This window comes from Buceros rhinoceros, unplaced genomic scaffold (assembly GCF_000710305.1).
Source record: "Buceros rhinoceros silvestris isolate BGI_N320 unplaced genomic scaffold, ASM71030v1 scaffold15975, whole genome shotgun sequence".
Classification (NCBI taxonomy): domain Eukaryota; kingdom Metazoa; phylum Chordata; class Aves; order Bucerotiformes; family Bucerotidae; genus Buceros; species Buceros rhinoceros.
Genome location: NW_010412457.1, coordinates 12,655 through 37,103, shown reverse-complemented (window position 1 = coordinate 37,103; position 24,449 = coordinate 12,655). Strand labels below are relative to the sequence as shown.

The window sequence follows — 24,449 nt, the reverse complement described above, 5'->3', positions numbered from 1 at the left end:
GGAAATAACACTGCCCTCCCCCCCCTTTTCTTTTCCATGGGGGTTTGAAATACAAAACACGTGGTATCTCAAAAACCCCTGGATTATCAAATCTGCTTTATCAGAGGAGAGTTCCAAGAGTTGTCTTGAAGGAAAGCTTATAGAAGACAACCACAAGTAGAATATTACAGGAAAAATACAGCTTGGCGTTTTAAACACACACAGCTTTAACTTTCCCATATGCTATCTGCTATTTCATGACATACAGAACTTTGCATCAAAATTGTTTCACTTCAGCAGTCAAAATACTGAAGTCCTTGTGATGCTGCATTAAAGTTTGCTGGTGGATTGCTTTCAGCTTCGTCCTCTTCCAGTACTTTCTATTGAAGAGGTCTCATGGAAACTCACCCCCTTTGTCTCCCTGCTCAGAGAAAAATAAAACTTGGGGCTAGAATTACCACCATGTACATTAGTAACTGCAGGCCATGGGAGCAGTTCCACTGGGATCTTAGGAGCAGGGGGTAGTTTGGCAGCCAGTTTGCTAATCCTCACAACACTTGCTTATTCTGCTGCAAATGCAGACACGTGGGAAGCAAACAAAACAAGGCCAGAGCCACAGAACTATAACCTCCCTCTGCAAAAACAGATCCATTTGTAATAGATGGAAGAAATAAATAGAAAAAGCCTCTCCTGAAATGTTAATACCGCTCTTTACAAAACAGCTCCCTCTCCAGCCCCACTGGCACATGACAAAATGATACACAACCCTTTAAAAACAAAATAGCCACTCTATCACCATTACAGTGAACCACAATGACCCAAAGAGTTTAGGTGTCCAACAGAATCCAAGCCCAGAGTAGATGAGAGGACATATTCAAGTGCCATCTGAGTTTCAGCACTCCTTTGAATATCGATTTTAGTTCAAACTTACACATGGCTGTCAAGTAAGAGGGAGAATTCATCCAAACTTACAAGATAGAAGAGGTTGCCTCTTACTTACTGGTTCCAAAATAAACACCACAATCAGCATGTGTGATTAAATTAAATGTTGTTTCCAAACTAAACACTATGTCATGCACACAATGCAGGGTTTAAAATACCACAAATATTCTGAAGGGGTCACAAGGTATATAAAGGCAAATAAATATAAGACCAATTTACAGCAGGAAATTTGGCAGAGAGGTATAAGTGGGAGTGGTCACAGCTTGCTAGTCTGGAGGAAAATTAGTACAATATGGTGCACACCTGGTTCTCCTTCAGCACAGATTGCCATGGCATCTGAAAGCACACACAGCCAGGAGGAGGTTCCTGCACAGATCTCAAAACCAAATTATTCTGATGTACTCCAGTGTCTGTAAAAGCACCATGCCATGAATACTCAAGTGTTCGGTCTGAGCTGACAACAGCCCTTTCCCCTATCAGCTGTGTTTTGGATTTCATGCTCATTGCCAGCAGGTTCACAGCTGGGAATTACATATAGGTCATGTGAAAAACTCTTTCTTTATAATACTTCTCAGGTCTTATTCTGCAACAGAGGGTAATAATTCAGAACATTTTCCAACTGCCTCATCTTCAACTGCATTTGTTTTACAACAATAAACTATAATGCAACTGAAAGCACTGCCAATGCCACACCAGTTCCCCTTCGCCCACCCCCAAACTGCACAGCACTTGCCTAAAGCACTTCTCTCTCTTCCACTTTCAGGCTCCTGTATAGTTCCACCAAGGTGGCCTGAGCATGACATACAAAATTTGTTGCAATTCTAGGTCTGACTTCACAAGATGCCTTGGCAGTATACATCCTCCCTGGCCTGCACAACTTCAGTATTCCACAGCCAATCTTTTCATGATTCTGCCAACACAGCTCAGTTTTGATTTCCAACCCACTACCTTTCTCTTCTACTGAGCACCAAACTCAGTTTCCAACCACGAAGGCTGGAAAGAACAGAGGACAACAGCATTCACTTGATATTCAGTGAGAAAAGGATACCGTCACCTCAGTATCTGAGCTTCCCATTTCTGCCAAGCAACAGGCCAAAAGCCAACACCAACTTTGTAAAGCCAAGTTCCTTTCCCTTTTGGGTGATGAAAAGGCACCACCTTGTGGATGCTGCTCAGAGAAAGGCTTCACTGATTGACAGAAAAGAACTCCAGTACAGCCAGTTCCTGTTCAGTCAATGAGAGCATCAAAGGTCTATATGATGAAAGAATTGTCACTAAATAACAAATACCAGAGCATGTTCCAGCTAACAGCATTCCGCCTAACTCAAGTGGGTAATTAAGGATTTGTTATATTTAATCCCAAAGTGAAACTGAAGTTCAAGCTAAACCAGCTATGTAAGGGAAGGAATAACTTGTAACATGCAACAGTAAGCTTCTCCACTATGCCACCTATATTTATTATTTCTCCAGAAAGCACTGATTAGACACTTACTGCAAGAATCTAAATAAACATCACTGATTTGCATGCAGAAATAATATAGGTTTCCCATAAGCAATAGCCAAATAGGAGTCAAGAGCAAATTTAATCGGGCACTGCTCAAAATACACAGCTACTACCTGTGACTGAAATAAAACAACCAAAATTGTTATAAGACAAGTATGTCAGAAGTTAGAATAAGAATACTGTACTTACAATATTTGCCACAAATAGAACCCTTCATCCACAGGCCTTTTAAGTTTCTTTTGCATGTTAAATTTGGGCCCAGAGAGATACTGGACAACGCAGCTAAGAACGTCATCCAAACAACTTTGAGCTTGATGTCTAGCTACTAGAAAATACATCCTCCTATCAAAAGACCAAAAAGCCACTGATGGAACACAAAATTAATGACAATGGGCTGACGGAATACAAAATTAATAATACACAGTTCGGAATAACTGTGGACTCATTATTTGGCAAATATTGAAAGCAGAAAACGCCTGTGATTCCTCTTCTAAAAGCCAGTCAACTCCTTTATATATCACCTCCATACTCTTCCCACATTGCCAGAGCATTTATTCAATTTACACAGAATGAGCAACCAAAAAACCCTTGAGAATCTAAGATCTGCTTGTGGTTCATAAAAATGTTTCTATAGTTAGCATTTTTACGTGAATGCTAATATTTTAGCATCTAAAATCATGAAGAAAAAATGGATTGCAATTAATTATAGCACAGGGGATTAATTCTGACTTCAAGATCTGACGACTCAAAGATCAGTGCAGTAGTTTCAGTATAATTAAAGACCCTGGATGAAATAGTTTGCTTGCAAATCACCTGCCATCCTCGTATTTCATTATAGTAATACAGAAAATAAACCTAAGAAGAATTAGTACATTTAGGTTTAAGTCTTAACCCCTACAGCTGAAAAAACACATCTGTCACCCAATTAGCACATTCTAGCAAGAGGAACAGATAAACCACAGCACCATGTTCTGCACTGAAGTCCCCTACAACATTCCAGCAAAATGCTTGCGCATCAGCACCGTAAATGGAAGAAACCAGCTATGACAGGAGAGGATTAGCCTCCAAGGTCTCAACAGACAGAAATAGAGGGTGTGGGAGATGCAATTCAAAAAAAGCACAAGCTGCTACAAGGATAGTTACGTTTAAAAATAAAGACTGGTTAACAACACAATCCTTTACAAAAGGAGGTAGGGATTATAGCAGAATAAAAGTGAGCAAGTCAAGATGCAAGAATATTGTGTTCAAGTGAAAAGTTATTCAGGAAAAAAAACGGAAAGACCACTTTTCAGCCAACCAGATCTCCACTCCAATTCACTATATGACTGCACAAATGCTTCTGTAAGAACAAAAGAAGTGACATAGGGTGTATATTTATGTGTGTATAAATATATATTTATATATAAAAGCCCTCAGTACTGTCAAAAAGTAACTAGCGAAATTTCACCTTCAATCCCCCAAAAAAATATTATTGAGCCTAAGTCTGATCAGTGCACTCTGAACATCAGCCACACGTTTCCATCCCAACTGACCAAAACCACATAGATCTTTTTTCAGAAAACATAAAATCCAAGAAATTCAACAGTGACTATGTAGGCACTGTAAATTGACTGCTGTTGTAAAGCAAACATGGATAACACCTCTTCAGCCTTGAACAGATAAAATGAAGAATATACAAGAGGGAAGTGGGAAAAAGAGGACTAGCAAGAAATTAACACAAAGCGGTGTAACTTTAATTTATGTTGCCACTTTCTTCACCATTTCCAAGTAAAACTTGGAAATTAGATTCCATATTGTGACTAATATAACAAGATGGTAGATTTTAAGATGATTTTTAAACTGGATTCTTATCACATATTTAGAGGGGATAAGAGAAAGAAACAAACCAACGAAAGATAATCACCTGCAAAACAGGACTGCATTTGGAGATACGGCGCTGAGATACACTGAAGGAAAGGAGAAAGAAAACCTTTAGGAGTAAGACAGATATTCTCAGCTGCTACGTACAATAGTGAAACACCAAGGATACCTTTCAACCATGGTGATGATGACAAAAAACTCAAGAGGTTTGAACAGTGCCAGTTTTCACTTCCAATTGCTTTAAAATCTAGTGCAGGAAGGGGAACTTACTGCTGCCATTTCAGAACCATCAAAACAAACTGTAAGCTGCCCACTCTACGAAACGTCTTACAAGTATTTCTATTTAACAAAAAAATCTGTTGTCTTTATTATTCTGTTAGAACTTCCACATGCCTACACTAGGAGGGTAGATACCCCAATAAATTCATTAACGCCAAATGATTAAGCATATCAGTACTGTGTACTTTACCAGGTCACTCACATGAAGGGATGCAAATTACCACAAGCATTTGATATCTTACAGTATTTACTAAACCGCAATTTAAACACAAAAGGAATTTTCAGGTTAAGTGACACAGAAAAACTAGGAAACATTAATGCCTCCGCTCACCAGTAACTCTACAGAGCATCAACTAGATGAGGGAAAGTTTACAGGCAGAAATATTCTCCTTACTAGGACAACTGACAGGCAGGTTTTCCCAAGCACCTCTTCAGTTTTCTAGTGAAAAGCTCTCCCTTCCCTTGCCTGTGCCAGCTGAGCTAATAAAATTAAAAAAAACCCACCAACTTTCACACCACTCCCAATTGATCTTTCTTCATTCATCCTTACTCATCAGCTACAACTCTGAACTAGAACGCAGATTTACTGAAGCAGAGAAAAAAAAGCTGTGGTAATTAAAACATTCTGAGGTCAAAGACTGTCAGTACATGGACTGCCTTTGATTAAAGACTGTTCAGTCTGGAGAAGAGGAGGCTCAGGGGGGACCTTATTGCTCTTTATAATTATCTTAAGGGAAGTTGTAGGGAGGTGGGGGTCAATCTCTTCTCCTATGTCGAAAATGACAGGACGAGGGGGAATGGCCTTAAGTTGCGCCAGGGGAGGTTCAGGTTGGATATTAGGAAAAAATTCTTTACAGTGAGGGTTATTAAGCATTGGAACGGGTTGCCTAGGGAGGTGGCGGAGTCCCCATCCCTGGAAGTGTTTAAAAATCGTGTGGATCTGGTGTTGAGGGACATGGTGTAGGGACCCTGGCAGTGTAAGGGTAACGGTTGGACTCGATGATCTTTGAGGTCTCTTCCGGCCGGATGATGATTCTGTGATTCTGTAAAAAAAAAAAACCTGAACACTTGTAATTCCGTCTATAGCTTCTGACAGAAGCACATTATACTAATTGAACTTATCTATGTATTTAGAGCTCAGGAGTACGACTGCTAACACTTTTCTCACTGACACCACAGCATCATGAATCAGGCATCTTTGCCTGTACCACCGATTTTTTTATCAACAGAATTTTATGTGTCAGGTATCCAACTACTACAGAGAAGGCGGTTTGCTATCCTAAAACAGTCAATGTTTTCTGTCCTTCAGATGAATTGGGGTAACTTGATTACAAAGTCTTTCTCTAGACATTCTCAGTATCTGAGGAACATTACAGTCACAACAACCCAAACTTACATAAATACTAATAGAATACTTCTTAGAAAAACTACAGTTTCTGCACGACATGCTTATGCTTCGGGCCTGGCTACAAATTCTTACGTTTTCTGCTCAAAACTCAGGAAGTTCTACAGCTGTTACTAGGGCCAGGTTCACACTTTTAAGCAGCACCTAGCATTCAGGCTGCAAGATTATATTAGGAAAAAATTCTTTACAGAAAGGGTTGTCAAGCCCTGGAACAAGCTGCCCAGGGAAGTGGTGGAGTCATCACACCTGAAAGTATTTAAAAGACGTGTAGCTGTGGTGCTGAGGGACATGGCTTAGTGGTGACCTGGCAGTGCAGGGTGAATTGTTGGACTTGACAATCTCAAAGGTCTCTGCCAACCAAAAACAACCTTGTGATTAATTCCAAACAAGTTGGTGAAATTTACAGCAATTCAGCAGTTTACTGTACTCCAGTAACAGCAAATAAAATTCTATAAACGGTATTGCTACATAAGCTCTTCTTTCCTGGCTATTAAAGGATCTCCTCTGTTTAGTATCTCCTGATGTTTGGGAAGCTCTGTGAAAAAAAGCAGTCCCTTAGGTCACCGTACCAACAATTCATGACATACCCCTAGTAAAGGACTCAATTACAGTGACCAAGAAGAAACAGTACAGGCTTCTGCACAAATTGTTTGGCCTTGACAAGAGAAACACATCACAATTCTTGCGAGCCAATTATTCTTTTAGAAGAAAGGGAAAGTTAGCTGCAAACAGTATTAAAAATAAGCAATGTTTAAGGGCAAACAGAGCACTTGAATTTTAAAATGGGTATTAAAATAACCAAACAGAAGACAGATATTCTTTCAAGCTGACACCATTGGGGAACACTCCAACATCAGAAAAAACAAGCAAACAAGACATAAAGGCAACTGGAATACAAGCCCAGAAACAGACGGGTCTACTACTGCAGTATAATAATGTCTGGTAATAATTGGCTCTTGCCATGAAAATAACAAGTTTAAGGCTACGGAAACATAACTTATTGGTATGTACTTCAACAGCCACTGTATTAAACTAGTGAGAGGTTTGACATATTAGCAGTCCAGACAGAGGTCAATGAGTGGGCTGAATGCAGGTGGGATAGTCAAGCATGCAAAATGCAACTTATTCCCTGGCACTGGGTTTTAAAAGATGCCAAATATTTAATTACATCCTATCAGCATAATGTTATTCTAGGAGACAGAACCTTGTAAATATACACAAATACTATTTTAGCCTTTAGAAGTTTCATATTTATGTTAAAAAATTTTATCAGGCACGAAAAATGGGAGAAAAGCAGGTCTCTATCATGACTTACAAATTGTGGCCTTTGGAATTTAACAGTATTGGAATTTAAAAAAAAACAAATAAAAACAAACACACAGAGGTAGTGGACAACACAAATACTTCTAGAAACTTTGTGTCTCCAATTAACTAGTATAAAACTATTTTGATTTAGCCATAATCTCAATTGTTATTGCTCCAGTAACTGTTCGGTATCATGCACAAAGTACTCCAACAGTCTAACACAGCACGTCAATAGGTATCTTTGTTGAAAACAACATTCATCTTCATCCACATTTTAAATGAGGGAGTCAAAACAAAAAACCCCACATATATTACCTATAGGCACATTCATCTGAAAACAGCCCTCTCTAGGGGCTGTCTTCAGATCGAGTCAGCAACTGCGATTTTCACAAAGCATTCTTAAAAACAGAGCTACAAAAATACAGGACTACAGCAGTTATGTGCAGAACTTCTAATGAGATTAAACAAACCACCGTTACTTGAAACAACTGCTGTGACCAATGTAGTTCAAACAGAAGAAATAACAGGAAAAGCACCACAGGCCAAGTATGTCAAATCAAGATCACAGACCTTCACCTAGAACTGAACTGCAGTCTTGGACAGTTTAGTTAAGTTCTCTGTAAAATTTCCTCTTACTGCTAGACAAAAAAAAAAGCCAGGAGCTGGAGATAACTACATTCTACTGCAGCTGCAAAAACCTGGCTAATGATTTAGCCATAGCATGCTGACAGATGGTTATGAAACTATTAATAATGAAGGAATGCAAGCATGTTATGAACCGTACCAGCTATTTTATGGATTGTTATACATTTCATCCTGAATTTTAGCAAAGGAAGAAATACTGTGGTCTGAAAATCTACAGTTCAGCACAGTTTCTGGACTCAGCTATACATGGATATATTACAACTCCAAATCCAGCATATTATGATGCATTTTAAAACCAGAACATGCAGACTAAACCCATGACACTGACCGAGTGATGCGCAGAAGCCCTAAGCAATGTAAAGATAGGCTGTATGCAGCCAGGCACTTGCTCACCTTTAGTCAACGTACAAAGCATCATAATTATGGTATGTATCAGAATCCTTACTGTTAAAAGTAAGCTGTTAAAAGTTTCAAGGATGCTCCAACCATGTAACACTCCTTTGCGCGTTGTAATAACCTGGTTAGCACTTTTGCTCATACTTACTCTTTTTACTGAAGATACTGTTTTACATTCAAAATCTGTGCTGCTGCCAGAAACCACACATTCCTGCCCTTCCTTTCCGCCTACATTAGTGCCTGTTCGGCTGCACAATTGCCCACTACATTTTTTTTTTCCTGGATTGCTTTTCAGCAGGTTTACATCCTTGTTCAGGCTCCTCAGCAAGTATGAGCCCATTACAAACTCCATACTGAAACAAACCACAAGGCAGACAGGAAGAGAGCATGTATTGCCCTCCCGTCACTGTTTAATCTCTGACATTGGTTGACCACTTCCTTATTCTGGACAACCTTCTGTAATACAGGCTCAATTAACCTGCTACCAACATGCCACTGGTCATTTACACAGATTGTATGCAGCACATTCTGTTTGCAGCTTCTGCCTGGTGGCCTTCTTTCCTAGGGACAACTTCAGAACGGGCTGCAGGTCAGTGGATCTCCAGGCAGCAGCTTCACCACTTGGTCAGTTCCTCTCTTCTGTAGCTCTCTTAAGCCAGCTGAAGAGGAGGCACAGCAGTAAGCGTTGCTGCCAACCCCACAACAGTATCTCTAGCCAATAACAATCTCCTTTATTATTGCCAGTCTGCTCCTGGAAAACATGACAAGCAGGAGCAGGCTTCATAAATTGTTTCAGCAGTACCTGTTTCCTTCTAGTAGGTCCATTTTAAAGGCATCATGGAAGTAGAATGGAGCACACCCAATACTCAGTATACTAGTTCCGTGCATATGCTCTATACCCAAGCCTCCTCAAACTCTGTACTCACTGCCCAGCATGACTGTTACCATTACAATGCCAGGAAGGGCCGTGACATGGAGCTCTTCCACGAAACCAGCCCAACACATGCCAGCCTTAGGCAGCTGACTGAATACACCCCCCAGAAAATCCCACGACAGTCCATATTCTGAAGATTTTTCAGGTTAAGAATTTTGGTTTAAGAATTCCAAATAAGCTGTTCACTATCTAGCCAGAAAAAGATATAGAAAAGGATATACCACTAAAAAAGGTGAGCAGCAGGCTCCTGTCCTGTTTTTGGAGAATTTGCTAAGGACATAAAGGAGCAGTTCTTAGGCGTCATTCCTAACCCTGCTGGGCAGACCTGATGTTTGTTAAAATAAGACATTGTTTAAGGAAATCACCAAAGATAACAAGGCGGCAAGGATCTGAATTTTAAGAAAAAAAGTTATTTTAGTGTTTCCTACCTAGCTTAACTTTCACTGCGTCTTCTCTCACAACTACTGGAAGAAAAATACTTAGCTCTACATCAAACTTCCAATTTAGGAAGCTTGCTTAAGCTATTGTTCTCGAGAAGGAATGTACCTGGAGCATCGGAATGCGCCTGCAGCCTTAAGCAAGCCCTCCTTTTCCCTAGGAGGGACCTTTATCAAGTTACAATAAGCATCTAAGTAGTAAGTACTTTAAAAGCAATTTTTCTCTACAAGAACTATGGGTTTCAGGTGCATGAAAAAGTAGCATTTAGTTCATGTAGTAGAGGTGATTTTGCTAACCAGCACATCATGAAAAACCTAACACCACAGTATTCTGCCAAGAATCTGGTCAAGACCTCAGATATTGTTGAAGAGCAAAGCAATCTCTGCCCCTCTAAAGTATGAGATATGATAAATATAAAAGTAAATCATGGAAAACACTGGAATCTGAAGACAGAGAGAGTTATTTGTATTCTGAGGAGGGCAATACAGCTCTTCCAGATCACAGTATCACAAATGTTAATGGGGGGATGGGGATACTGTCTTACTGAAATTCAGATGTAGTCTTCAACACAGAAAACAGCATCTCATTCATTCCTGTCTAATCAAAATTCTGCAGATGACTGCTCAGTCTTATTTCATAAAAACCTCTAAATCTAATTTAGTTTACCTAGAATGTTATAACAAAAGTACTAGATTCTCAAATGAAGTATAGATATCCATTTCAGCAAGAGGCAACATGACAGTTTTGACCAGGTTACCGAAATCACGTACATCCTCATTGGAACAAGTCCCACTCACTTTGATTATACCGAACTTACACCAAATGAATCAAATGCTTGCTGTTAAAATGATAGGTTTCCTTCTTTAAATACAAAATTGGGGTGAATAAATCAACATAGAGAGCCATAACTTCAGTGAACAGTGATACAAAACATACATGTTCTCTGTAAAGAAGATGGAGGCTTCTAGTACAAAAATCAGAATGAAGGTGCTCAGGAAACCCTACATTATAGCTCTTAGATTCCAATTCCCAGCAAAACAGAGGAGGAAAACCACAGTAAAAACTGTAACTCTTCTAACGCCCAAGACCCTCAATGGTAGAAGAAAAAACGCAGACTGAAAAGCATGTTGTGTATACCTAGATACTCCTATTTACAAGGCAACGCAGGATCATCAACCACCTAGCTGCAGTAGTTTGGTCTGGTTGTCTGTGGTTACTGTCCAGTCATGCAGGAGAGGAAATTTTGCAGACTGAAAAGGCAGGTTTTCTAGTCAACAGCAACAAGTAGACTGCATCATGAAGCTTCCAGATCATACTTCATGAAAAAGCAGCCCCAGCAGTACACCTGGTTCCACACAAGTGCAATATTCTCACAAAGCAGTCCTGTAGACACAAAGAGGGAAGTGATGCAGTCATCTCTACTACTAAAATAAGACTTTTGCTTTTGATCTCTGGGCACATTTGCCTCTTATCCCCAGCCCTTTACGCCTCCGGGGGCTGGTACAATATAATTTAGGAGTAAAAACTGCAAAGCAGGTCCTCTCTATTCCCAGAAGCCCTGGGGCTGAGTAACCACAAAGCAAACAAACCCTAGAGAATCTGGAAATCAAACCACTAATTAGTCTATACTGAGCTCATAGAGGTGAGATTTTTCCAAGAACTTGTAACCTGGTCAACTACTCTTTTTATTGCTATCTTGTCTACAGACTACAATCACGTTTAGTTACACATGCAAATGTAGAAACATTCCTAGAGAATGCACAGTTTGAATAAAATCAAAGGACAAGGAGGAAGAACAAGAAAACATGCAAAACAGAATGAATACTCATAACATATCTACTTATCTGCAGAGTCACAGATTATTGGCCTAAAGGTTCAGGTAATTTTTCATACAGTCAAAACAGTAACACCTTGCCAAACCTTGAACTCCCGATAAAAGGCATAAAAGTCCTTCAGTGCAATTACTGTGGTTTTCTACATGCAGAGTAGCAACATGACAGAGCATATTATATTTTTATTTTAGCAGTAGAACATCTTATATAGGTATGTTACTTCAACTATAGCAAAATAATCTAAATTACTATATTACAGGGTAGATGCAAAATTGGAAATGGACTCATTGGTAAATGGCTTACAGGACTTACCAGTATTTAAAGGTCTCTTACTGAACAAAATACTGAACAAAAGTCTACTTGAAGTCTGGTTCTATCCAATAGTTACCCAAAGAATTTGTAAGAGAAAGAATAAGTATCTTCCTTGCAAAAAAATGAAAGCAGGGGGGACACTGCATGTACACTAGAACATAAGACTAGAATACAAAAATCATCTCGGCAAGTCAGGAAAAATAACACATTAGAAGGAGCAGCAATTAGCTAAGTAACAAAGTCAGCAGATCTAGATAGAGGGTCTTAATGAATAGTAAGTAAACGACATCAGACTGTTGCAAAAAAAGCAGTGTACTGTGATGCATAAACAAGAGGATGTCCAGCAAGGCATGAGAAAAAGTCCTTCTCCACACCTAAACACTGGTAGAGATTCACATGGAGTATTACCTTAGTTCTGGGCACCTCACTTTCAAGATGATATAAATCAACTGAAGGGAACCCAGAAAAGTCTATCGAGAAGTAGGATTAGAAGGTGCAAGGAACTCTAGTTTATTTTGGGTGTCTTTCAGAAGTTCAAGTCAAGGCAAATAGCAGGGAAAGTGTCTACGCTCCTTTATAGCAAGCATTGTCCATGACTGTATAGCAGATCAAAACCAAATCTGGTAATAAAAATCTCCTTCCTCTCAAGCCCTTCTCCTATACGTTAACACTGGTGCCTTCCTTCTACCTAATTTCACGTGTCCACTCGTGAAGAACGTTAGCTTTTGGCAAAGTCACTTGTGCTGTAAAATGGAAAAAGCATACACTTTAAAAGGAATACTTAAAAAGAAAACTGAATTCCAGTATCACGTAACTTCAAACTACCTCCTTTTCTATACTTCACCACCACATGAAGACAGGAACCACTGCTCTACCATTTCTCATTCCTTTTCCTCAGCAGTATTAAACATTTTATGAGTATAGACTGTCCAAAAGGAACTCAGTGTTGGGCCATAAACTGCAGAAATGTATATTCTCCAGACACATACAAAAAAGTACACAGATGGCAGCAGTACTGAAGATATAATTACATTTTAACCAGTCATTTTAAACTAAAACTAAGTTGTGCCTTCCAAGAATAGTTTTTAACAGCCACATGAGAAGACATAACCATCTAGCTTTGCCACTGTAACGACACTTAGCAGTTGAATTAACTCCCTTTTATGAAAACTATTTTTTTTGCTCAGGACTGTGGTGTGAAGAGATAACTGAAATATAAACAATCTGCCAACAAAAAACAGGTTCGTGACGTTTTAGCAAGGGAAAAAAACCTCTGTAAGTCTTTCGCCATTTTGTTTTCCTAATTAAACACTAACACAAATTAAAGTTGATTCCAAACCACACGTTCCAAAAAGCATTGTTCACATATGTGAAATTCTGACACTTGTTTTTTTAAGCAGGTTTGTGTAAGAAAACAAAGGATAACACTGGACTATTAAAAAAACAAAGCTATAGGACTCGGTTCTGTGCATGAACATCCTGGTAAGTATAACATGGGAGAAAACCTTAACACAAAGTGTTTTGCTTGTTTCACAAACTATTACACATTTAGGTATTCCTCTTTGCACCAAAAGAAAATCAGTCTGAAACTTTAAGTTCTGATATAGCTAATACAAACATAATTTTCTCAGTTCACCATTTAATGAGGATTTGAACAATAACCTGAGTTTTGGTGCAGGGGGAGTGAAAGATCTTGAAGAGAATGAGAATTGTTCTTTACTAAAAGAAAGTTGGTTTGGGAAGTAATTTTCCTGATTTAGAAAAAGTAGCTACTGTTTTCCACGGCTTAGAACAAAGTTAGGGTTATTCAGTGGTTCTTTAGTCAATATAGAATAATAAAAGTCAGCAAATTCTGCAGCATCTACATCATTCTAAATACTTTCGTGGATATATAATACACAATATAATTAGCATAAGACACTAATATCTTTTCATCCTACTGAGTTCATAGAACAACAGCCTGGTTTCTCCAAAAAGTTGGTGAATTATCTTAATAAAATTCTGAAGGTTCATAAGCACTATCCTGTGTCTTCTAAGCAAACAGTCACAAACTGTTTTAACTTCCGTGCTGCCCCCTAGATAAACATACAGATTTCATTAAAAAAATAGCACCATGGGTACTCATATAGAAGTTAAAGGGGGGAGAGGGCCAAAGCAAGTAGCAGCCCCACTCTGAAAGGAGGATTATATTATTAGGTAAACCACAATCTTTGCAGCAAGCAGATGGCCAGGAGTCCACTGTGATTATACAGAAATACAAAGATCCTTCTATTAGCAGTTGGGAAGGGTATTCAAGTTCACATACATACACAAACACAAAATAGGCTTGAAATTTAACAAAACACGTCACAAGTATCAGCAGCTCAACAGAAAAGGACCCATATTTTCCATTGAATTCTCACCACTTGAAACTGTTTGAACCACATCTGGCCTAAATATGGCTAGTAAAATTCTGGTAACTCAGTTTTCTTCTGATAAGGTTAGCTCCTCATTAAATAAACATGTTTTGATGTGGTATAACATACAGGATACTTCTCTTTTAAGAAAAGTTAAAAATGGAACCAGTTCTCTAAGTTTTCGAAATAGAGAAAAGTTTTTCTTACTCTACAGATAACTCAGATACTGTTCCTGTAACACTGGTACAAAATGCCCTTTACCAGCAATGCATAAAAACGAAGTTTGCATTTCAGCAGCTTACAGTCCAGACACACTCACCTGCAAGTCAAACGTATCTCCATAGTTTTTGAAAAGTCAGCATACTGTAACAACAAATCAACTACCCATTTTCTCCAAACTTTCTACATATTTATTACTAGTTCAAAGAGAACTGGCATTTAAACAACTTCTGTTCAGAAATATTCCATTTTGGAATGTGTTTAGCTCTCCATGAACTAGTATTTTCAAATATCAGAACAGCAACAGCAAAGGCATAGAGAAGATGATAAGCAGCCATCTATGTGGGAACAGAATAAAACAGAAGCAAGGATAAGGCCAACTGGAAACACTTGCTTATAAAGAACTAGAAAACCAACAGTTTGAATATTCTTTCTTTGCCAACAGACGCACTTCAATCTTGAGACACTTCACTGCAGGAAACCGAGATGATAAAATTAAACACACTTAACCAAAGACAGCAGAAAAGGTGCTAAAAGATGTCAAGTAATTTGTGCATATAAATTGATTTTGAGGAGAAAAAAAACTTACCAACCTAAAAGGAAATTTATATTTAGTTAGACATTTGTTTTTCCAAAACAAATTAAAATCTTGGGTATAAAGTTAAGAGCAAAATGCCTAAGTGAATATGAAACACTGAAAAAAATGTGAGAACTGAGTGTGAAAAGAAAATTGATTACGGCAGCTTTAATTGCTGTCAATTATCAATATAGATAAAGTTAACTCTGTATTTTTTTCCCCCCTTTGGATGCCATTTAAAAACTATCTGGAAATTATGGGCTTCTTGACTACTGTTAACATACTTAGCATAGCAAATAAAAGTATTAGACAACAGTTACATAAGGTTTGTCTTGCATTTGCACTATAAATCACCAAATGAAATATGAAAGTCTCTCCTCCTAAGCTATTTCATATTCTCAGACAGAACCTTTCTTTTTTAAAAAAAGATACAATTATACATTTGCTGGTAGTAATGATAACCAACATGCTTATCATAAATAACAAAGGTTCACTTCACAGATCCCAGACAGAAGTATAAATTACAGCCAGTGTCGTAACTTGATCACAAAGCAAGTTTCATCTTCAGTCTCAATTTGACATTTAAAAGAATGCTTAAAGCAGTTTGGTTTTGCAACTGCCACATTTGGAGTGCTTTTCCATGGAGATGTCTAGACAGCTTCACACATTTTCTCAAGTACTAACAACTAGAAGACCAAGTTCTATAAATTATCATTTTTATAAGCTAAACAGTTAAATCTCAAGAACAATTCTAGTTATATTGGGGTTTAGTTTTAGCTTTTCACCGAAATGGAGACATCATTTCTCTCTCAACCAGCATGAACACTAAGCTACTTTTACTGAATACCAGTTACTAATATTAAACAGTTTCCTATGAATATGGAAAAAGAAGTGTATTTTGTTTTGTTTTCTTCCTAGAAAGGCTAAGGAAGTCAGGAAACTAGACAGGAAACATACAGGACTGATTATTGCTGCCCAAATATGTAATCTGGTAGACAGCATCACCACACACTGTAAGAGAAAACATTCAGATCCAAAAGCTCTCAAGTACAACACGCTCTAAAACAGATAAATGTAATGTAAACTTTTCATACAGCTTTACATAATCACTGGAATTCAAAAATAAAGGGGCTTTTGTTTGAATTCTAGTCAAACTGTCCTTCTCAGTTTCTACCAATCGCTTTTGATCTGACTAGCTAGTTTGAACCAAACTCAGCAGAAGAAAAAAATAGGTTTTGCTCACAGCTGTGTGCAGGGAAGGGGAAAAAGGGACACTGCTACATAGTGCCCTATGGAGGAAAAAGCTTTAGTGACTGTTTAGTCATTAGTATGGCTGTCAGGTGGCCTAGCAATAGACCAGAAGTGATCCAAACCTTGTGCTGCCATCATTTTAAAAGCCTAGGACGAAACCAGTTACTTAGCTGGAAGAAGGGATCACAAATGGAAATTAGGTATATTTCACTTTTCAAGAAACAACTTATCTTTTACTAATGTCCATACATAAGAAAAAAGCTTTGTGTTTCTTTCTACTTTACAAACAAAAAATTTAAAAATCATTACATCAAACAAATGTTTACAATTGCACACCACTTTCACTAGCTTCATTCCATGGCTAAGATGGTACCATTCAAGGGACAAGTTTAATATTTTTTTCTCATTTCAAAAGATGGATTAAGGTTTGATTTATTACACGTTATTTAAATTTTACACTGAGGATGGCAACCATTACTCTCCAATGAACATCTACACATTGTTCATAGACACAGTACAAGTGCTTCCTCAACAGCAACGACCATTTCCTCACAGCATCCTCACAATTAACAGCTCCAATGTTCCCACTATACAAACTGAAAATAGAGGTGCAGAATGGCTACTGAGCAATGACTCTGTTTCAAGGCAGTTAAGGTCATCTTTTTTCTGATTACTTTATACCATATAGAGCTACTCAGGTCTGAAACAGCTCCCCACGAGTCCAGTAAAAGCTACGAACACTAGTCACTTTTGCACATCAAACTCAAAACCCTGACACCGTGAACACACAATTATAAACAGCTAGAGAGTTTAACACCAACAGCAAGAACTGTGTTAAACTCATTTGACCTCTGGCATAACATAGTAGTACAGGGGTTTCCCAGATTTAAGCCTATTTGAATCCATTTCCTTTTTAGCAAATGGAGGGGCAGGGGAAAGCCCATTTAAACAACTCAGCAGCAATAAGCTATTTATGTATTAATGATGCATTCCAATAATTAATCAGTCCAGTAAGAACACACCACTCATTTGAAATATGAACTTCCTTACTTCGGCTTCCAAGCACAGAGCTGTGCTATACCTTTGTCAACCAAAGAAAAGGTTGCAGTCATCAAATACCTCTTCCCCAAGCAGGAACATATTGACTAATGAAGAAGCCCTTAACATTTCCTTAGCTAAGCTAAACCACATAAGCACCTCATGTCTTAATTACTAAGACTCCTCTCCTCTTCTCCCAGTCTTTTTCAAGGCTATTTTCTGGAAGCTGATTTTTTACCATCCTCCGTGAACTGTTAACACCAGACGCACTGCTCCAGGAACAGTTATAGCTAAAGAGATAATACACAACCTCCTTATTTCCGATACCCTTGCTCAACTATTCAAAGGTTTTTGTGACCCCTTTTAGCTACAGCCAAAGAACTGACTTCAACTCTTATCTCTAGCTGCCTCCAGTCATTAACTCCCAATCTTATTCAGAGTCTCAGACTGAGTCCCCCCTGCTTGCTGCCCAGTACAGTATATAGTTGCACTGATCCTGCCATGAAACAAGTGTTACATATTGGTTTGTGTGTCCAGTTCATTAGTGATCTAACTCACTTTGTAACCTTACAAATTTTGTTCTTTTAGTTCTAAATTTATATTTTTGATTTTCTAGGTAAGTAAAAACATCTGAAATAACTCAAACACAGTTATTTACAGTGAGAACCCTGGATACTCTGTAACCTCAACGTTAATGCAATGTATGAAACAGCAGACTAATCTCTAGTATGAACTAACACTTGCAGATACATAACACTGGTGTTGGATTTTGTGTGCTACTCATACACCACCAAGGCCCTCCTAGAATTCTTAACTAATAGGAGTTACTACAGTTTACAATAAAATTTAACAAATCTTGAAAATACTCCAGGACCAACCCACAAGCAATGTGTGTTAAAGATGACTATAAATCAAAGTACAGTTGGATTTCCATTGGATACATCAATAGGCCTAATCAATAGATGCTTTAAAAACACACAATCTGTGTATTTACATGTAATTATATAGACCTTTAAAGATTTTTAAAGGGTTAGATATCATATGGACCAATTAAAAAAAAAAAAAACCACACAGAGCTGTGACCAGAGCACGAGTTCCTGTCCAAAATCCCAGAACTCCTTCCTAAAGTGTTCACAGCAAGTAATGAGAACAGACCAGCCCACTGGGTACCTATTGCAAATGCCTCAAAGCAAACATGTTAGCTCCAACACAAAGGAACATTTAAACGTTTGTGCTTTATTTTCTTCTTCTGTAGGGTGAATTCGGATCACAATTTTAGTCTACTTCATATTGTCCAACTTTCAGAATTTTGTGAATATCAGCACTGTCCCTCTCTCTGACTGTAAACAGGACAGCAGCCTAAACTGCCAGAGGCTCCAATCCAGCTCAGCTTCACCATTTTAATGAAGGTGGAGGTGGGGGAAAACAGGGGGATTCAATAGAGAAGAAAATAGATACTATTTTTCTATATTTATCTTCCCATAAGAGTTCTCATCTTTTTCAAAGGGCTGCATATTATTTTCAAAAATGTGAGAGTATACATACTTACACGCAATTCTTTCCTGGCTTTTTAAGGCACTAACTAGGACACTTTCTTTTGCACCTGAACTTTAAAGGCCCTCAAGCAGAGTTTAATCTTCTCCATCAAAAGTGTTTAGAAATTACACAGAAAGAAATTCATTCCTCTGACATCAGCCAGTTCCACATCGAACGTGTGTGTTTCTGGTATCACAGCTGCTGTGACCTCAGGAGCATCAGAGGGAAAAGGCCTCACCAGTCTTAGTCAAGGTATTGCCACAGTTTCTCTCTTATGCTGGAGTGACGAGTAGTATGGATAACCTAGGAAACACTTCCTAGACTTGAGACTCAATGACATGTTTTGAGTTTATATGATTCTCTGTGGATCATACAATGAAGTAACACACACATACATTTATGCAGCTTACATCTGCTAAAGCACCTTTCAACCAGTTACACCCAGATGCTGCCCTGACTGTCCATGTCTTCCTTTGTATCTTACGGGCAAGTCCATAGACAAGGATTTTATGAGCTGTTACCTTCCTTTCTACATTAATTAGCATAGATTATTAGTCACAAAAGGAATCTATTGCTCCAGAGTGTAAGTCCTTCTGAGATTCTACACACTTAAGTAGAAGGAACAGAGGCAGAAAAAGATCCTCGTCTAGTCAGAGTATGCACCAGTTAAAGTAGGCATTGCATTAGAAGGGAGCCATCAGGGTATGCAATATTTAGTGGCAGCAAAATAAAGTAAGATTTAAGAAAAAAATAGAAAACAAAGCACTGAAACACAGCTGGGTTTACAATCTTGCCCTTATTTGAAGAGCTAAATAAAAAACCAAAATAAAATAAAAAAACAAAAACCACTAAGCAGAACACTTACTGTTCCCCCATTCTGCAACTATTTTCCAACTAGTACCTCCGTGACTATTTCTTCTAGGAGCTTTTTCTATTTTTCGTCTTCCTGTCATTTTCATTATTCTCAGATTTTATCACTTGATGCTGTAGGGCAAAAACTTAAGGAAGGAGAGAGAACTTACTGGTATTGAGAACTCCTCTGCTAAATACTTCAACACTGATGCTCCTCTAGCCAAAAAGTTACTTCTCTCTGCCAGGTTGCCTTGGAGTTTCGTGTCAAACTCCTTTCTGACAACTGAAGCAATGGAGTCAATTATTATAAGCTTAACTTTCTTGGAAATAATTTCTTCTTCCAAAGACATGATCCTAAAAAGAAAAACACACACAACAAAAAACCTCAGTATTTGATAAGATTATTTACACAATAGAACCCTGAAATTGTTTAAATAAAAGGTTTACTTTAATAAGCTGAAAGTCAGCCCCTCTTTTTCCCTCCCTCACACACCACCTTCCTAATACCTGCATGTACTGAAGAGATTTGAAAAAGAATCTGAGGCTTCAGTGGGCCACACAACCCAAGGCAGAGGGTTAGGAAGAACCTCTGGTTAGCAACACTGTGCTGTACTACTGCTAAATGGCAGACAGCAAGTTAAGTGCCTTTTTGCTCACAATAGCAGCATCTCAGTGCCAACCAGACACCAGAACCCTTAGTGGTCATATGTGCAGGAGGTCAAATCCCTTTCCATGTAACTCCGAAGACAGGATGCCAAACCTAATCCATTGATGATGTGCTACCAGCTGTTCTCTGATAAAGCTGCACTACAAGACACGATTCTTAGCATAAGGCTCCCACTAACATATAAAATACACAAGATGATGCTAAATCGTAACTTAATTTTCATTGCAAAATGTTAATTTGTAAACAACATGACAATACAATGCTGCCAACAACAGCATTCAGGCTGATGACGGTTAAACAATTCCTCCCTCCCACTGCTTGGGGGTCCCAGGTCCCAGTCTTCCTGGAAGTAAACTGTGCTTTGGAGAAGCAAATTCCTATTTCATGGAAAATGTAACTTATACTATGGTCTCTCCACAAATCTAAGACAAGACCTGTCACATGAACACTGCCCTTTAAAGGCTTACAGGGATCAGATCACATAGAGATTGTCTATCGGAAATTACAAAACATTAACCGGATTGATCACATGCTGTGACATGAGAAAGCAATGTCAGTCTCTCTGTAGCAATTTTACTTTGTTGGAGACCACGCTGTTATCCACACGAACACACCTCAAATTAATTACTCTTCATAAAACTTTGACATAAAATAAATATTGTTATAGATAATCCAGTCAAAATGGGTTTGGGGTTTGTTTTTTTTTTTTTACTCTGGAAAGGAATACCTCTTCAGTACACTGCCACAGGTCAGCTCTCGATACAGGTGAACGCTACGGGTCATGCAGAGCAGCTTTTCATCCGAGTCAAAGTAAGTAGGGAATCTGTTTCCTGCTATTTCAATCAACCTATTAAAGCAGAAGGTATAATGTTGCAAAAGAAATAATGTGGGGTAAGTCATCAAGTATTCACAAAGCAAATAAAGCAAACCTCTGAATGATAAGCAGATACCAAGTAAGACTGGAAATCTCTTTCAAAGGAGAAGCATACTTCAGCAGTCAGACTGAAATACTGGTAGTGAGAATAGCTAGGTTCTCTTCCCAGTGATGCTAGAGCTAGGGGTGCATTAGGGAAAGCCATAATGTGCCTGTATTCAAAGAAACAGCCTATCTCCTGTAAAGAGAAACTGCAAAGTTCTTTCAGTTTCATATAAGAGGCTCCACTCAATGGCCAAGCATCCACCTACTTTAATTATTATATGTAAATGTTATTTTTATTTAAACAAATGTACTCTCCAACTCAAACCATCTTCCCTTCCACCTTTACCTTGCATTGAAATCAAAGTGGATCTTGTGTCACCTCAAAAATTTAGAAAGCTGATAACAAACTTCTGATAAGAAGATCCATTACAAAATCCAGCAAACATTGGAAGCAAAACTGCAAAGAACAGAGCCGAGTTCAACTGCAAGTACTTACACAAGCAGTACATTTATGGAAAATACAGCTGCCAAAGTGAAAAAACTTCTCACGGATCATCTCTTATCAAAAACAAAACCAAGGTCATTTGGGTGGGAGATTTTTTCACTGAAACCATTTCCATTGTGCCAGTTACTTCTTTGTAAAAAGGGCTTATAAAATCCTAAGAAAACATACTTTTTATAATATAGAAAAAAAATTAAATCACCATTGTGTCACAAAATGACTGAGGCTCCTGCTGGCAGGTGGCTTCAGCAGACTATCCATCCATTCGGATGGCAGAAGTACAGCTGGCATAGCTTGGTATAATGAAATGACTACGCAGCTTAAGTGGCTGCTTCACTGGTAGAAACACATGTGGGATTCCACAATTAAATGTTCTCCATTACCTTATTAGCAAATTCATGACCATTCAAAACCTTGAATTACAAACGTTAAGCATACCACTGTTTATTATCAGAGTAGGCTAAGGAAGAGGATCAGATAACTGGTGATAACACCAAAAGGAGTCAGAGGAAGTTGGATATTTATTATTTGCTGTCAAAATACTTTTATATTCAGAAACTGTGTTTTGAAAAAACCTCTCGCACAGATGCAAAACTAAATTTACTCATGAGGCCAACATTTGCAGTTAAATGAAATGCTATACATAAAATCATTGAGATACTAAATGGTATACAGTTTAGAAACGGTGACTGCCTGCAGACTCTTTGAAAGTGAGTGGAATGAAGTTGCACGCCTCTGAACACATGGCAACTTTATCTATGTCTTCAAATAAATGATCTTAGAGTTTAACCAAGAGACAAATAGTTACAATCTAGCACTGTAAATTTTTTCCACGATGAAGATTTTGTTTTTCAATAACAGAACATACTTCCTATTTTAAGCCGACATATCCCACCACCTATAGCTAGAGAGGAGTGACATCTAGTGGATGATACCTGTGGGCACAACTTTCTGTTTATCTTGATGCTTTTTATTTAGGCTGCTGTCATTAAAACCCAAAATCCTAAATCCATTTCAGAAAAAATTTAAATCAGTTTTATTTCTTTTAAAAATAGAAACACTAAGCTTGAATGTTAATATACCTATCCTGAGTGATCCAGTTCATTACAATAATCTGGATCTTATGCATTAGATACATTACTTATTACATCTAAACTTGTCCTGCAGAACCATCAGGGATAGAATCCTTTCTTTCCATTCGAGTAATTAATCTTGTAGACCACTTGGGCAACAGTCATCTGTCATTCAATGGCCTGCATAAAATGAGTTTTCAGTACACTCCCTATGAACATGCATATCAAAGAACACCACCACACAGATCAACTTAAAATGACACAACAAAATCTTGCTGAGATCGCAGTACTAGTCACAGACCTCCATTCAAGTTCAAAGTCGTTTAAGATCTAAATCCTGTTTGTCATGACAAGACCAAAAACTGCAGCGAACAAGTTCTCTGCAATCAGGGCAGAGGCCCATGGGTTGGAAAATCTGTGCGTTCTCAGCTTTGGTTCACAGAAATTTCTATCTAGTGTTTTTCACAAACAACAAGTATCGCTAGGGAGAAAAGCAAATCAAACAAATTATTTTCAGACTTTCTAAATGAGTCTGGTATGTTTTTCAGTTAATTACTGGCTAGAGTTGAATTGCTACAAAACTTACGACAACAATTTTGAATTCCAGACTTACTATGGCCATTCCAACTACCTGTCCTAGTGTCTGTGTTCTGACTCTTACACGACAGAAAAATACATAAATTACAGCAAGCTGTGGCATATCCTAGAAGACCAGCCTCAATTCTGATCACTGCTACTAGATTAAACTAAACTGTCACGTTGGAGAATAAGTAAGAAGACTATGGAAGTTTGTGGAAGCAAAAGGTTCTCTGCCCTGAAGTAAGACCTGTCAGGCAGAATGACAAAAAGAGACATTCAGCAAAATAAATAAAGTTAGCTAACTTTATGCAGTATCTTTCTAGAAGCAGCACAGCATTACAGCCATTATCACAGATACAACTTAGCAACTCTCAGCCCTAAAAAGAAGCAGGGATGGATACAAATACTATTCTCAGGCTTTCTGTAGAGAATTTGGAGTTTTAAATAAAAAAAGTGAAAGCTAAATGTCTCCATTAACCCCTTTAAAATAAGTTACTATTAAATTAATACTTTCCCTCTTATCTCAAGCGCTTAGAACACCAAAATGTCTTCTATTTGCCATCTATTAATAACACAGAATTACAGAATCATCAGAAAATTTGGGTTAGAAAGAGAGCTTGGGAGATCTCCAGGCCAACATCTTGTTCAAAGCAGTGCCAGCTACGAAGCCCGAACAGGTTACCTGAGGCTTTATCTAGCTGTATTTTAGAAGCCTCCAAGGATGGAGGCAGCACAACCTCTCTGGGCAATCGTTTCCAATTCCTGACTACCCCTATGGTGAAAAAGCTTCTCCATGTGTCAGCACAGAAATGGATTTCAGCATATAGCTGCTGTCCCTCTGCCACGCACCACCATGCCATCTTCTTAATGGCCTCCTCATTGGCAGGGGAAAGCTGCTGCTAGGTCCCCAAAGCCTTCTGCACCTCTAGACTGAGCAAGCCCTTCGTCTCTTCTAAAAGGGCAAGTGCTCCAGCCCTCAACCATGCTGGCAGTCCCCTGCTGCACTCTA

General features: G+C 38.4%; 1 protein-coding gene across 1 annotated transcript in view; it reads right to left on the bottom strand.

Annotated features, from left to right (window-relative positions):
- RAD51B (RAD51 paralog B) overlaps positions 1-24,449 on the bottom strand; it is a 56,948-nt gene that overhangs the window by 21,533 nt on the left and 10,966 nt on the right. Inside the window, exons 5-6 of the mRNA XM_010136410.1 lie at positions 21,095-21,214; positions 19,871-20,054 (exon numbers count right to left, since the gene is read on the bottom strand). Coding sequence (XP_010134712.1) covers positions 19,871-20,054; positions 21,095-21,214 — 304 coding nt within the window. The remainder of the gene's footprint in view (positions 1-19,870; positions 20,055-21,094; positions 21,215-24,449) is intronic.